The sequence below is a fragment of the Pogona vitticeps genome, chromosome 2 (genome assembly GCF_051106095.1).
Source record: "Pogona vitticeps strain Pit_001003342236 chromosome 2, PviZW2.1, whole genome shotgun sequence".
NCBI classification, from domain to species: domain Eukaryota; kingdom Metazoa; phylum Chordata; class Lepidosauria; order Squamata; family Agamidae; genus Pogona; species Pogona vitticeps.
In genome coordinates this window covers 66,498,740-66,515,666 of record NC_135784.1, presented here as the reverse complement: position 1 = coordinate 66,515,666, position 16,927 = coordinate 66,498,740, and the positions used below count along the sequence as shown (strand labels likewise).

The following is a 16,927-nucleotide window of genomic DNA, read 5'->3' as shown; positions in this document are numbered from 1 at the left end:
CACATGAACCACCCTCCTTGCTTGGTTCTCCTCCTGCTCTATTAGGTAGTTCAGGTCTGACATCTTGGAAATGACCCTATATGGTCCTGCCCATTTGAGCTGCAGTTTATTCTCTCTGCAGGGCCTAAGCCAAAGCACTTCCTCCCCCGGGTCAAAGTGCCTCTCTCTAGCTTTGCGGTCATACCATGTTTTCTGTTTGACCTTCTGCGCTTGCAGGTTTTCTGCTGCCAGCTCTAGATTTCGCTTTAGGTCATTCATCAAGGTGTCTATGTAAGTCACAACGTCTTGTGGGTCATCCTGGGTGATCTGCTCCCAATTTTGTTTGATCAAATCAAGGGGCCCTTTCACCCGTCTCCCAAATAGAAGTTCAAATGGACTAAACCCGGTACTGGCTTGTGGCACTGATCGATAAGCAAACAAAAGGGATTGCAGCTTCTGGTCCCAATTGTTTGGATTCTCTGCCAAGTAAGCCCTAATCATGCGCATTAGAGTCCCATTGAACTTCTCAGTTAACCCATTGCTTTCAGGATGATAAGCAGTGGTTTCCTTGTGCTTAATTCCACAGATCTGCCATAAGCGTTTCATGAGCTTTGATGTGAACGATGCGCCCAAATCTGTGATTATCTCTGAGGCAAATCCCATCCTGGACATATACCCCACCAAAGCATCGGCCACTGTGTTAGTTTCAATGTTAGTCAGGGGTATGGCTTCAGGATACCTTGTGGCATGGTCCACAATTGTTAGGATGAACCTGTTCCCCCTCTTTGTGGCCTTGGGCAAAGGTCCCACAATATCCACCCCTATGCATTTGAACGGAGTGTCAATCACAGGCAAAGGGCACAACTTTGCTTTGGTCCTGTCGCGGTTATTCCCCTGCCTTTGACACACATCACATTGTTTACAGAACTCCCTGATCTGCTTCCCTATGTCAGGCCAGTAGAAATTCTGTGTGATTCTCTGCTGTGTTTTGTTGACCCCTAAGTGTGCAGCAAACATGTCAGAGTGCCCCCTTTGTAAGATCATGGGGCGATACTTTTCAGGTACCACCAGTTGACTTCTGATCCCATCTCCCCCTTTTGAGATGTTCCTCAAGGTCTCTCTATATAAAATCCCCTTTTTCTCCAGAAATCTCACTGGGGTTTCAGGTGTTAGCTGGGCGTCAGTCACCTGTTCAAAACACTTTTGGAGATTGGCGTCTGCCTTTTGCTCCTGTCCAAATCTGCTGTCTGTGGTTAAGGTTTCCACCACAGCTTCTGAACTCCCCTCTGCTTCCGTCTCTGGCTCATCATTACCCCCCTGAACTGTCCCTGTGGTGGCTTGTGAGCGTGTAATCACTAGCACCCGTTTCACATGTTCAGCCAGGTCATTTCCCACGAGCACGGCTGCTGGCAGAGTCGATGAAATCGCTATCCGCCAATCTCCCCTCCAGCCTTGAAAGTTGACAGGTACCTCTGCTACTGGCAGAGAGATTATCTGCCCCTCAATCCCTGCCACCTTCATGCTCTCATTTGGGATTATAAACTCCCTAGGAATAATATCTGGATGGCACAGGGTTACCTGGGAACAAGTGTCCCGCAGCCCCCTATACTGCCGGTCAAGTATTCCTACGTCCACCCCTGCTGTCTCAAACAACTGAGAATCTGTTTTTATCAGCAAGCAGCGCTTCACCTCCATAAGAGGACCATTTTCCTCAGCCTGATCAGCAGAGGTAGCTGTTCCAGATTGAGTAGTCATGGCAACAGGCTCCCTCTGTGACAATGAGCTTTGCTCTTTCTGGACACAGAACACAGCTTTTGGCTTGGTCCCACTAGAATTCTGAGGCACCATTCCTTTTAGCTGCTTCAATTTCTCACACTCTGAGATCAGATGACCCTTTCCCTGACAGAAATAGCATTTTCTAGTGTATTTGGATTCCCTCTCCTCTTGTTTCGGTTTTCCCTCCAAATTCTGAGGGCTTGGTTTCATGCCTGAGGGCTTCCCTTCACCATGGGCCCCTCCCCCTTGCTGGCTTTTCCCTGGTCCCTGAGAGTACTTGCTGTAGGTTTCTTTGGGTTTACCTACCGATTTCCCCTCACCCAAGGGCTTTCTTATTTGGGAGATAAAATCTGCGATCTCTGCGGCTGCTGCCACAGATTTCGGTTTCCTTTCCCTCACCTGGAATTTCAATTCCCCCTGCAGGACTGAATAGAACTGTTCCAGGGCTATCAAGTCTTTAAGCTGCTCATAGGTCTCTATTCCCTCCTGCGATAGCCATTTCTCAAGCAGCCTCACCAATTGGGCCCCCACTTGGGTAAAAGTCTGTTCTGGTTTTTTAGTGAGGGACCTGAATCTTTGTCTCAGCTGCTCTGCATTTATCCCATGTCTTGCGAACACCAGTTTTTTAAACTCTGCAAAATCTTTCATCCGTTCCTCAGGCATCTCGGCATAAACCTCAGCCAGGCTACCACTGATTAAAGAACGCATGATGGTCATCTTCTCAGTTTCCCTCACTGAGAAGTCCACAAACGCTCTTTCCACTAAGGAAAAGAACACCTCAGGACAATCTCCCTTGTGGTACACAGGGAATTTCTTCAGGTCAGCCTTAGACAGTTGGCCTCCCTCAGAATCCCTATTATTATTATTGTTCTGGTTCATCAGTTCCAGTTTTCTTAATTCAAACGCCATCTTCTCTCTCTCCATTCTTTCTTCTCTCTCCATTCTCTCTCTCTCTCGCTCTAATTCAAATGCCATTTTCTCTCTCTCTAATCTTTCCTCCATTTCCCTCACCCTCAGTTCATGCTGTTGGGCTAGGATCAATTTTCTAAGTTCTGGGTTCTGCTCTCCTGTGCTGTCACCTTGCACTGAGCCAAATTCATCCTCAGAACCTTGGTCAATCTGGGGGTCTTTCACTTCACTCATGTCTGCTACTTGGCTTCGAGTCAAGGGCATACCCCCCCTCAGAACAGGCTGCTTTAAAAAGTCAAGCCTCAAAATAAAACGACCACTTTTTTTTCCTTCTTGCCTCAGAACCAGCTCTCCCTAGAGATTGCTGCTGTTCTTCAGCACTTAAATTGCAACAGTATCGAGTCAGAGCCTACCCCCCTCTGCTGGGCCTCTCAGCTGGCAAGCTAGCTCGCTGTTGCTACGCAGTTTTGCCTCAGCGTTTTCCCGCCAAAACTAGGCTGCCTCAGAGCACCTTAATCTAAGTCTCCCCAGTTGGCACGTTCTTCTACTAGCGCACCTCCCCGTGAGGTACACCTAGAAGATTACCTACGCGCCTCAGACTGTCCCTGACTAGACCCCCCTTGCTCTGGGCACACCTGCCAAGGCTTTGCTGGACCGCTGGACAACTGGACCAGTCGTATCCCACACGCTGGACACCAATCAATGTGACAAACCCAGACCTACTGGGATCTATCACACAGTTACTAAGCTGCCACCAACCATTCCCTATAATAAGTCACACAGACCAGGGATGGATTTTTAAACAATAAAAGAATAAGGTTTATTTTAAATACAAACAGGGTAAATAAAACAATCAGGTGAATAAAATAAAGTAACGTGGCTTATTCTCACACACACAAGCATACAGTTTGGTTCACCTAGAACCTTTAACTTAAAGCACAGACCCTGAACCCATCAGTTCTGGCTAACCCACAGACCCCTGAACCTTTCAGGTTGGTACTCTGACACACAGTAGTACCCTGTCAGACACCCAGACTCCCACAACAGCTTCTTCTTCCCCAGCTGCTGCTTCGTCCCAACCCAGTGTCTCACAGTCTGTCTCAGCATCTCCTCTTCACCACACAGGCATCACATATTTATACAGTACAGCCCCTCCTCCTGATGTCCCGCCTTCCACTCCCCATAGGATGGAACTTTCCCTCCAAACCCATGACAGACAGGTAACATCAGTGCTGTTATGTAACACTGACCCCTGTGATTTCCCCAAATGTGGGGAAATCAACTGCCTAAGTGGGGGACTATGTTTGTGGTTTCCCCTGTTCTTTCTAGAATTACTCTTTCCTCTTTGGTCCTTGGCTATTTTCACTGCCTGCTACCATAGGCCTGTTAGCCTTGCTGGTTTTCCAGGTAGGCTGCAGGAAACAGATTCTGGAAAGCCAGCAGTGCAGAATGGTGGGGTCTAAACAGCAAGCAGTCTCTGGTGTTAGTTCAGAGGCCTCCCAGCATGGCAGTAGGGGGTTTCTGGGTGGTGGTGGTTAAACCCCTTTTTTCTGTATTCGTTCCATAAGACGCACATACTTTCTCCCCCACTATTTGGGGGGAAAGTGTGTCTTATGGAGCAAAAAATACGGTACTTATCTATTGCTTCCCATCCTATGATCAACTCTAAAAGCCATCTATAGAACCCATTTTATACAGTCAGACACCCATGTCCACTAGGGATTGGTTCCAAGCCCCCGCAGATACTGAAAACCGTGGATAATAGCAATCATTATATTTTATAATTATATAATATATCATACTATATCCTACTGCTTAAGGCAAGAATACAAACACACGCACACACACACACACAAATCACATTAAAAAGAAAAAGAAACAGGGGAAAAAATGGGAAAAAAATTTCACATGCATTACCAGAATTGGACACTAGGGAAAAACAGATACCATGCTATGTATTCTTCACTAACACGTAGTTGTAGCATGGTCTCTAACTCCCTCTAGTTGCCATTTCTTTTAATTCTTTTAATCTTTTTAATATTTTCAGACCATGGATAAAGCACATGCCAGACAACATTCTGGTCACATTTTGCACTAACTTTTCATAGGCATGTCCAGGTGAAGTACATTCCAGTACTCTAATATACAAGTAATTTCATCCATGGTGATAACAGGGCACTGGAGTAGCTATTCAAGTTTTATTCATGATAGTTTCTTTTAATGATGAGACAACATAGATCTAACTTGGTTGTAAGTGAAGCATTCTGCTTTCTACTGCAGTGATCTGCACTGGAAACAAAATTTAATAATCAGTAGATATTTTATAGAACTAAGCAACTCCAAACCATTTGTAAGGAGAATTTCAGTAGTATTTTTCAGGCATTCAAATTCTATAAAAGGTGGGTGGGGTGTCTCAAAGTAGTAATGCTTCTCTGTCATTTTAATTTATTTTGGCTACCATCAAGTGTTTGTGGCAGCAGCAGAACTCCTCTCAGTAATTAACCACCATTTTGTTTCCAAATAATACTCTGAGTCTACACATAGCTGCTTTCTGAGGCATACTGGAGAGAAAGGACAGTTCCAGAGGAGAACAGAAATCAGTAGAGCTGTTGAGATATGATTGGCTTATTCCCAAGCTAGGTTCTATGTTTGGTAATGACTCCTACTGCTTAAGGCAAGAAAAGTGTCAATGCACCCCCATTTCTGCAGCAGCTGAGTGCCACTTCCCTTCCCATCAGTGCCAGCTCTACTCTTGGCAGAAGAACCAAAAGGGTTTCAGTGTTCCTATGCAAAGCAAGTAGAGAAAGGAACAATGGAAATGGAGGGCCTCCAGTTGGAGTAGAAGGGCAATTTGCCACTCCTAGTGCCTGTCCCGCTGAGCGAGTCATCTCACAATGTCTAATGGTGGAGATAATTAAGAAATCTGAGAAGTTTCTAAGGAGCCTCTAAATTTAAAAAAGTGCAGTTGTCCACCAAAAGATTACCAGCATGCCAAGCAGAGCGACCAGAGTTTAAGAATATTGTTTACTTCCTAGAAAAAACAAGAGACCAGAAGGCACTACACTTGTTTTACTTGTGCCAAGCAAACAAATATAATGCTGACTGGTCTTCAGAGAAAGAACCATGATCATTGTATTTTTAACAAAGTGTTTCAGAATGGCAATGCTCTCTTAGGTAACAAATAGGCAAATAAAAAAAAAAGATTCAGACAAAAACTATGAGACTGATAAAAAGCATAAAGAGCAAATTATATTAGGAATTCTTGTCCATTTTCAAAGATACATTGTTTCTTTCATAAAGAAACAAAAAACAAGCAATTTCACAGAGCTTGAAACCAAAAGCAGCATGTTTAAAAGTTGCAGAGAATTAGTTACACTTTGGTTTGTTTTAAAAAAATACTTCCCAGATGCAGCACCTTGTTTAGGAAAAAAAAAAACTCAGTAATTGTGAGGCACCAGAATGCAGCTTGGAAATAGCACATTAAAAGAAAGAAACAATGCTACCTGGAAGGTTTATTTATTTGTTTTAAAACTAATGAGAATCAATATTACTGTTTTTTTTAGTGTTTCAATAGAATGATAGAGAAGTTATATTTGTGTATAACAAATAATCTTACTTATTGTCACAGAACATTTCCATAGCCAATAGAGATAGGGAACATAGGATTCAGAGGCTGATGTGTTACAGTCCATGTAATCAGCAGTTTGACATTTATCTGCAGCTGGACTGTAACACATCAGTCTCCAGGTAGAGAGTCTTACAAAGGAAAGATGCTTCCTTTTGGTCCCTCTAAAACTGCCATCATAATATTTCATGGGGCTCCCATTTTATGATTTCTAAAATCTGATTTCCTCCTTTCATCTACCTACCTAGAACTTCTAGCTCTTAATACAGATGACCAGCAAAATCTGAATAAAACTATTATAGCATGAATCTGCAAATAGCTAAAACATGTAAAAAGTTAGTCTGATTTCCATACAAATGGACCTTGCAATTTCTAAGCATTGCTGACAGGGTCAACTTATTATCTGGTACCATTCAAGACTGACTGGGCAATTCCGTGGGACCAGCACGGAGGCGGGGCTTTGTTGCGGTGCTGCCAGCAACTCCAGAGAGAGAGCTCTCTGGAAAAAACTGGAACCCTCCGGCCCGGGATCCCCCTTTTGAAATGGGGATCAAAGGAGAGTCTAGAAGAAGTCTCTCTGAAGCAGATGGTGAGCAGCAGAAGGAGAAGAAAGGGAGGCAGATCCGGACTTTTTTCTTCTGAAGAAATCACTGTGCACGGACTGGAGCGGGCGCCATTTTTTGGCACTGAGCCGCGAGGAACCCTTTACCGGGGGAGAGGAGAGCAATCAATATAAACTAATAATATATAACAAGTAAGTAAGCCGAAGCCTCTGATTTATGAAACAGCCTCATTAAGCTGAAATAAGAATGAAAATATTTGGCTGAAAGAATAAACGCAGCGGCGGGTTTATCTTATCAGTCTGACTCAAAAGCGAAACTAAGCTTCTCCAAGTGAACTGTTAAAACGCCAGGCTGATTCTAAAGCCGAGAGTCTGAGATGGAAAAATAAATCTTATGTTTCTGGAAAAGAATCCCAGATAGCAACACCGTCTGACTGGATTTAAGAGACTTCGGTGGATGCAGTGTGGCTGGGATGTGTTACTCTTTGCCTTCTCTGGACTTTGGGAACTATAAATAATAGAATTTGGTGGTTTTCGGGAGAAGGAGCTGACGTGGCCGACTGGACTAAGGAGCATTAAGGGGTTAATGAAGATCACAAGACGAGCTCCAAGGACAATCTACTGGACAGTTTGAGACTCTGTGACTGTTGTTAAGTTTGTCGGACTGCAGACCGCGTGTGAGTCTAATAATAGAAGCTTGCTGAACTCAGGAGAAGAAGAAATAACTGCGTCACGGTTCTAATTGATATTGTATTTGCTGGGCTAAAAGTTGATTTTTATACTACAATATTTGGACAAAGATTGGGGGGAGGTTTATGATGAGGGGTTTGAATTGTTGATAAAATTGTGGAAACTGTGGAAGGATTTCTAGGGGGTGATTATTGTGGTATTTATACAAACCCCAAAGCCTGAGATGGACCCCAAAAATTTAAAAGAACAAATGGAGACTTGGTCTGTTCAACCCCAAAGTTCTGGAATAGTGGTGCAAGAAATAGAAAAGGAATGGCAGATTAATATACAAAGGCTAATATTATGCAGGTCTTAGCAAAATAGAAGATTTGATGAAAGGGACGAAAGAGGGGACAGTAGATGTCAAACAAAACTCAAATGAAGTTGTACAAACTTTAGAATCGTCTGTATTAGATATGACACCAGGTAATATGAATGCAGTAGAGAGTTATCCAGTGACCCATGCAGCTTCCAAAATTAAAAAGCATTATGACAAAAATCTTAAGGAGGCAGAGATACTGAAACCAGACAATCTTATGGTGAAAATATGGGAAGTGAAAAAAATGGATATTCTGTCAGATGGGCTGAAAGACTGTTCAATTCAAAAAGAAAATGAAAGATGGGATGTATTGTATAAATGGCAGCAGCTACCAGACAATGTTGGAATAACATAGAATAAAATTAAAATTAAATGATAAGATAAAAGCAGGAGGGTAATCAAACTGTGAAAAAGCAAAAAGTTGATATATATTAGTAATATGAATTGATTGGATGATGTTATACTTTATGCTCTCCTATCCCCCAAAACCATTTTCCCTTCTCTATCCCTTTTTTCTTTTTGTACCCTTTATCCCTGTTCCTAAATAAATATATAAAAAAGGAAAAAAAAAAATAGACTGACTGGGCAATTCCAACCATAACCTTCTCAGCAAATCCTGACAGAAATTATTATTAGAAAGATTTACCCTTATTATATGTTTATCAGAATATCACCATGCTATTGTCTGTCTGAACTCAACTTTATTTTAAAGTCAAACATAAGTAGTGCAGGAAAATAACCTTTATGCATGCATATTGTATCAGTTACCACATGTAAAAAAAATCCCTAAAATAAAGTTATGCCTGGATTTATAACATATAACACATTCTTTGTATTATTATTATTATTATTATTATTATTATTATTATTATTATTATTATTATTATTATTATTATTATTATTATTATTATTATTATTATTATTATTATTATTATTCCAGGAGATGCCACAGTTGATAATTGCAATTCCAGGGGATGACGCAGATGAAAATAAAGAACTGGAAAAACTAACAAGGTACAGAGACCTGGCAATCGAAACATCTCACCCTTGGAAGAAACACACTTCAGTGGTCCCCGTAGTCATTGGGGCTTTGGGAACAATATCAAGAAATTTCATCCAGTACTACAAGCAATTGCAGATCTCAGAAATCACACCACCATCAGAGACACAAAAAATAGCAATATTAGGAACAGCATACATACTATGCTGATATTTAACAGATACTTAAATTTTTTTTGTTAAAACTTGTATCTGTTATACAATGTTTTTATAATTTTGATTGTGCCTGGTGTTTCTGAATCATCATCACCATCATCATCATCATCATCGACTATGTTGATATTAACAAATACTTAGTCTTTTGGTTAAAACTTGTATCTGTTGTGTAATACCAGTTAACAGTATGCTGTTACAAAGTTCACTCAGGCTAAGAGCCTTGTGGCGCAGTGGTTTAACTGCTGCACTGCAGTCAAAACTGTGCTCATGACCCGGGGTTCAATCCCAGGCAGCCAGCTCAAGGTTGACTCAGCCTTCTATCCTTCCAAGGTTGGTAAAATGAGTACACAGCTCGCTGGGGGGGCAATGTGTAGCTTACATAATTCACTTGTAAACCACCCAGAGAGTGCTTGAAGCGCTATGGGGCGGTATATAAGCAGCACACTTTGCTTTCTGCCTTTAACTGTAAGATGTAAACAAACAGCTCACCTGCAAGTGCTGAGCGTTGTCTGTCATATTATCTTCACGTCTACGGACTTCTTCAAGCAACTGGGCATTCTTCTTCTTTTCCATTTGTTGATTGTGCTTCAGATTGGCCACCTTCTTGTTTTGATCCTTCATATGTCTAAGAATGGTATGCACATGCCTGTTAATTCTAATGGTTCCATTAACTACGTTACACTGCAATGGCACAAATAATTTCATTACCAGAGTTATCTAGCACTTAACCTAAAATGAGGAAGTAATTATTTAAAAATCAATACACTGCATTAGAAATGTAATTCTGGAAATAACAATAATTTTCATGTGTTCAAAGCACGAAAATATATCTGTGACATAAGATGAATGTGTGATGCAATTTTTTAAAAAGTTTCCTATGAGGTTTCTTGCATTTGTAGTTGTTGACTAAAACTTCTTCAGGTCCCCAGTCTCTTCTATCAGGAGAAAAAAAGAAAAGAAAAAAGAAAGAACCCAATATTTCACAGAGCGAGGGAATGAATAAAATATTCTCAGTTAAGCACAAACCAACTTTTCTATTTGCTTCTTTGTTAGACCACCTAAATTACTGGTTTATACGCTTGTTCTCTATATAACATAATAATGGAAATCACTCTTACCATTTAAAATGTCTTAATAAATTAAAGGATGTAATTCACAGATACTTTTTTTATTCAGCAAAGGAATTAATTCTATAGATAAACGCTATTTAGCGTGAAAAACAAATTCATGCCTAACATTAATAAAGTAACATTCCTCACAGAATTAAGCATAGGATTCAATTATAAAGCTTAAAACTAGGGAAAATATATTCTTCAACTATTGTAATTATTTGGCATTATATAGGCAGGCACTGTCAAGAAATACTGGAAAAACTAATCTTAAAACAGACTTTCTACCTCTGTAGGCTCTTAGATATTAATTTATTTGACTCTCATGATTCTGAGGAATTTCCTTCTTTTTATCTATATAATAATAGTCATGTGCAAATTCCAAATGAGATCTACACACTAATCCTTTTTAGGTAAAGGGAAAGTACATTTTCCAACACTCATATGATTAATAGACATTTTCCAATTTCTTCTGGAGCAGATACTACAGTAAGAAATGTTTAGTTACATTACCAAGACATACTCATACTTAAAATAAATGCATTTAAATCAATAGGCTAACTTAAGTCCTACGGAATTCAGTGGGTACAGAGTATGCCTAAAGTTTGATCCAACCCAACAAATCAATTAGTAGGGTAGCTGTATCAGTTGGTCCCCACTCTCTTATTGACAAAATGAGCCTAAACCTCCACTGGTTTTCTGGAAATATCTGGTAACTAAGAGCATTACTATGTCTTAAGATCTTTGTTAAACTCCAGTAACACATAGCAAAGCTTCACAGAACAGTGACCAAAGCACCATTTTTACTTGAAATCAGGTGGTTTTTATAAGACAAACCTATTTCTAGAGTAAAAACAAGCAACAAACACAGACACTCAATACTATCAACAAATTTGCTGCCTAAAACAAGGTAATTACTACTACCACATTTATAACAGAAAACAGCAATTCATATATTTATACCTCAACTAAAAAATATGATACGGGGAAAGGAAAGGACAATAAAAATATTTCTTCACCTATTGTGCAATATGATTTCAGTTAATTATCATACACTTATATCCTTCCTCTTATATTTGAAGAAGTGGACACGTCCAGTAAAGCTCACCTTAAAATATAGCAGTTAAGTCTTTAAGGTGCCACACATTTTTCCTTTATTTTTTATTTTTCTTTTGTTTTTGCCATTTATATCCTGCCACTTTCAGATTTTTAAAAGCATAAGAAACATCACATCACTCCCCTTACTGCCAGAAATCTCAAATATTTCTAAACCTCTTCCCAACATGTATTAAACTATAAGCAAGCAAACCAACTCAGAGACCCTTCTCTTTCAGTCCTGCTGCCATAATCTGACTGTACCCATATTCCCTACTTGTGGGATAGTCCCAGTGAAAGAAATAGGAAGGTTACTTCCTCCATTTCCTATTTTCCTTGAAAAGTTGTTCTAGAACACAGAGAATCCTCTGAAACAATGAAAGAGGTGGCACTGGGCAGTACAAAAGTAAGATGAATTGTTAGCATTACTGAAAATTCATTGAGCAGAAATCTTAGTAAAATCTTGCCCCTTCTGCAAACAGAAGGAACTATTCAATTTATAAAAGAAGAAATCCAGAGCCATCTCTATGCCTATATAAAACTTATACCATCATGTATCTTAGTGGTGCCAGCTTGGTAGTTCATCTTCCTATCAATGGGCTAGACAAGGGCAAACAAGCTGAAACTGAATCTGGACAAGACAGATATTGTGTTACGGGGGGGGGGGGAACCTCCTGACAGGTTACGGGGTAACTTACCAAGTCTAAATGGGGTTACACTCCCCCTAAGAGACTGGGTTTGCAACTCAGGCATTACTCTGAATCCGCTCAGAGGGGAAAGCCCTTTGAGAGCTCCGAAGGCAAAAAGGCAGGGAGAAACGGCGAGAAATTCGAATTTCCAGCCCTTTCTCCATGCCTTTTCGCCTTCGGAGCTCTCAAAGGGCTTTCCACCTGACATCGGAGAAAGCCCTTTGAGAGCTCCGAAGGCAAAAAGCAGGGAGAAAGGGCGGGAAATTCAAATTTCCAGCCCTTTCTCCCTGCCTTTTTGCAGGGAGCCATTTATGAATGGCTCCGTTGGCAGAAAATGGCATTGACTTGCGAACAGAGTCTCGACCTCGTTCGTAGGTCGAGCTGGTTGCTGCATTTTGGACCCGCTGAAGTTTCCTGACATTTTTACATTGGCAGCCCCACATATAGTGCATTACAGTAATACAGTCAGGAAGTAACTAGGGAGTGGAGTTATTTGGGAACCTCCGGACATGAGAGAGAGACATTTAAGATCTGAAAATTACCATCAGGAATAAAATACCACCCACTGTTGATGACGTCATTAGCTTGCAAACATGCAGCTCTGCCAATTGGATTCTAGCTATCATCTATAAAATTTATGATGAACTTGAGCCAGTTTAATCAGAATTTGGCTGTGTAACTGCACTGGTGCATGAAGATTTGTTTGTGTTTTGTTCATGCTAGTGATTGGACGAGCACTGTTTATTCAGGTCATGCAGTTCCGTGTGTTGTGTCAGAAAACTGTATGAAGGGTTGAAAATGCTCACTTCACAGCTCTCTCCTTCACTGTTACAGCATCTACTACGTAGAGTTCTGTTTTCATCACGTTTTCATCAGTTAAATGCTCACATGTGAGGCATTATGTCCTGTTAAGGAACAGAAGTGAATGGCTACTGACACACAGCTTGGAAACTTGTTGTTAAGTGCCAGCAAATGTCCTCCTACTTACAGTGACCCTATGAATGAGCAATCTCAAAAAACTCCTGTCCGAAGAAAACTGCTCAGCTCTTATAAACACAAGCCTGTGGTTCATTTAGGGAGTCAGTCCATCTTGTATTTGGTCTTTCTCTTTTCTTGCTGCCTTCTACCTTTCCCAGCAGAGAATCACCTTCTTATGATGTGCCCAAAGTAGGACAGCCTCAGTTTCATCATTTTTTGCCTGCACAAATAGTTTAGACTTGATGTGCTCTTTGAGATGGACATTTGGTTTTTCTGAAATGTTGGCAAAATTAAACAAGGAAAAGAAAAGAAAAGAGAGAGAGAGAAGGCAACTTAGAGTGGCATTTTAAACATGAACTAATTATTTTCAGTGTGAGCTTTCTGTGTCAAAACTCTGCAGACAAATATCTGAAAAAGTGAACTTTGCTTCATGAAAGCTGAGACTGAAATAAAACTGCTAGTCTTTGAAATACCACAATATGTTGCTTTTATTCTTTCTCTTTTTTTCCTTTTAATCTTGAATGTGACCAAGATTTAAGTCAAATAATTTTCCAAGCTATGGGGCAGAAGCAGTTTCTTTCTCTTTGTAGCTATTCTATCTTAGAGGGCCCCAATATCTCACTTCTGAGACAGATTAACATGTGTACTCCTTTGGAAATTGCTACGTCTTTTAAAATAGGTAGTAATGGTTTCAAGCCCCAAAGACCACTGTACATGCATTTTTTAAAAGAAACCCTTGACTTTCTTGTTATTCCAAAATAATTAAAATAATTTTTAAAAGTAAAAATGCTACAAAAGCTCTGTATGTTTTGTATAAAATTATTTTTAGGCCATTCACCGCAACCAGAAAAGTAACTGAAACAGCTACAGTATATCACAAATCTGCAGTGAGGTTATCTGTCGTGACATTACAATTGCACTGTGACTTAGCTTTCTCTTAATTTTTGCAGAAAGTGAACGTAACACTTTCAAGCACCATTCTGCTCAGAAATGACAATGTCACGATAAGGAGTATATAACTGAAAATGATGACACAGCTAGGTAACAATTTTAGACATATAGCACACATAAGATTTGTTTATGCCCTGGTGGAGCATTCAGAGGTCCACTACATGATAAAAACATCTAAATTTACACAGATGGAAACAAATCAACAAGCAATGCACAGTCATATCCCTCAAGTTTGATTCAATTCAAACTTGTTACCATGAAGTAAGGCTTAGCTTCAATAATATGTATGCATTGTGTAGTTACAACTTAATGTTTTATGTGTTGCTTTCCATCCAGTTTGATTTGCCATGACTTAGAAGGCTCCCTGATGACTTTTTCTTAATCAGAATGACAGCATGTTGTTCCATTAACAGAAATGGAAACTGTTTTGATACAAATGCTATTCAGTAGGAAGGCCACCAGAAAGTATAATAGGTCTAGGCTTTATAAGATACCCTGGGCAGCAATTTGTTAAGCTATCAGAGAACTTGATATAGATGAAGTAATGCTGTAGGAACGCTCTGTTTTCACAGGGGACTCTCAGAGTGGAAGGTGAGAACTTAACAGCTACATACATTTTTTAAAAAAATGTATATTCACCAAAATGGGAATAAGAACTAAGAAGCATAATAAGGGATCATTCTGGGTAACAGACTATGAAGCAAAAGCAACAAGTGTGCAATGTAATTTCCCCATTAATTTCCTTTTCTGAAACTCTCGGCCCCAAAGTGACTCTGAGCAAACCATTAAGATTTAATGTATCCTGTTAGAATACTACTGCATACAGCATTATGAAAAAATGTTATATATCAAAGCTTCAGAGTGCTAGGACAACTGAATTTGGCTCATCTTCTATGATTTTAAATATACATATTGAATCATAGATTTATGAAAGATGGAAAGTAGGTCAAAATAAAGACAGGATGGAATTCATTAGCCAAAGGACATAAATAAGAGGGGAAAACTATCAACAGATCAAGAGAACGACAAGATAAATACAGAAAAGATAAAGCTAAATGAGGCAATAAATTGGAATATAGAGTTGCATTGCATGTCAGTCTCTTCATCAAGATTTGTGTCATTAAGGTTATTTTGCTGACACTATAACAAACAGATGAAATAACCTGAGCCAAGGACTGTTTGTGGGTTGAGACACAAAGAGACACTTTCTATTGTTTAAAAGAAAACTGCCTGGCCTTTCTTTATTCACATCAAAGTATTGCACAATTTAAAATTATGGACATTTATTTACTTATTTATTGGATTTATACCCAGCACCATCTAGCAACCAGGCCACTCTGGGCGGCTAACAACAATATAAACAGCAATATTAAAACATGATGAAAAATAAAATAATACATAGTGACAAGATAAATTAATATTAATTAAATATATGAAATATAGGTACAGATTTTAAAAATTAAAATGTTAAGATAATTAGACTAGTTTTGACAAGAAGCTGGCTTCTTGTGAGGAATAGTCAGCATTATCTCAACTATTTGTTAGGTCTTCTTTTGTATACATGATGGTTTGCATTTATGCTGCATTGACTGAATTTCTTCAGTCACAGAACATTTGTCCTGGGTCCAAGTAGCCCAATTTTACTTAATTATTCTTTGATCTTCCTACTTCACTTCAAAGTCTATTAAATGACTTCCAGATGGTCCAGGTAGAGTCTTATCCTGGTAGGAGACGCTCTTCAGAGTTTATCCATTTAGCAAACTGTGTTGTTTTTTGTTCTAGATTTAGCCTAGCCTCTTCTGGTTTCATATTTAGAGCTTGAGATGTGTACAGAAAACTTTTCTTCAATGTTAGCCATTATCCACAGCCATTCTCAACAGGGAGGGGCATATGTTCCCCTGGGAGTCCTGGCACAGTTGAAGGGAGTCACAGACTGGAAACAATTCTTCACACATCACCTGATAAAGTTTGTTATGCAACTTATACAATAGTGATTTGACCTACATTTCTTTTGCATTGTGTTATGGCTGTGGCCAAAGGCCTATCAAGGAGAGTAGTGTCTATGAAGTGGATGGGTTTACTATTACAGGCTTAACAGCCTGGTGAAGTAATGTGATCAACACATGTTCTCTGAAACTGAAGCTAGCAAGGAATTATATTTTTTCTTTAAAAATCATTATAACTCTGAAAGAAACCTAAGAATACAAAAGTAAATAACCACTTTGCCAGCAAGTAGTTTACTACATCATACCTTGATGAATCCCACTCTACCCTGATACAGAAAACTTTGTTCATCTCTTTCACAATTGCCTTTGGGAAAGTGTCCTGCAGATGGCTCTCCACACTACAAGGAATACTTCTGCAAAGTGGACTGAGATTGTGGGGAAAAAAGTGAAGGCCTTCAGTCTTCATTTCTAATTTCCTAAAATTAAATCTAAATGTGTCAACAGCTGTGGGATCCTCAGCACATGACAAGTAGGCTTTGCAACAAAAATATATATCTAAGATGAATTTACACAGTAAGTTGCAACACATAAAGTAGAAGGCAGAACATTAGAAATGCAATGCACATTGCCCAGAGTCCTATGGAAAATTATTTTTAAAGTCTGAAAAGCTCTTTATCAGAGTTTAAGGGCAGAAATGCAGTGATTTAATAGAATAAAGTACATGTAGGCATTCTGATATTTTTTTTTCTCCCTTCTCTTAGCTTTTGTTTTCTTTATCTGGTGAATGTCTGAAAGATTTGGTTTATTTTTGCTATTTTGGTTATCATTATAATTATGGGCATAACTAGGAAACAACCGAAGGTAAAACTGGTATTAACATACTGACGTTATACAAACCTGTGGTGCACGTCCAGAATACTATTATAATTCTGGTAAATACAGGTGGGAAAGGTTCTTACAGAACTGCCTGAAGCCCCATTTTGAGGAGAAAGATGCGCCATGCGTTTAATCATAAACAACCTCCAAATAATCCTACTAAGTGTGG

At 39.5% G+C, this 16,927-nt stretch overlaps 1 protein-coding gene across 29 annotated transcripts in view; it reads right to left on the bottom strand.

The window, feature by feature from the left end:
• ERC2 (ELKS/RAB6-interacting/CAST family member 2) overlaps nucleotides 1–16,927 on the bottom strand; it is an 817,272-nt gene that overhangs the window by 397,641 nt on the left and 402,704 nt on the right. For 28 of the 29 annotated variants that reach the window (XR_013541661.1, XR_013541663.1, XR_013541666.1 and 25 more), the window contains one exon: nucleotides 9,604–9,739. The exons of the other annotated variant lie outside the window; for it this stretch is intronic. Coding sequence is in view for 1 of the 28 variants with exons in the window: in XM_078385331.1 (XP_078241457.1) it covers nucleotides 9,604–9,739 (136 nt within the window). In the remaining 27 variants the exon portion in view is untranslated. The remainder of the gene's footprint in view (nucleotides 1–9,603; nucleotides 9,740–16,927) is intronic. 29 annotated transcript variants of the gene reach the window in all.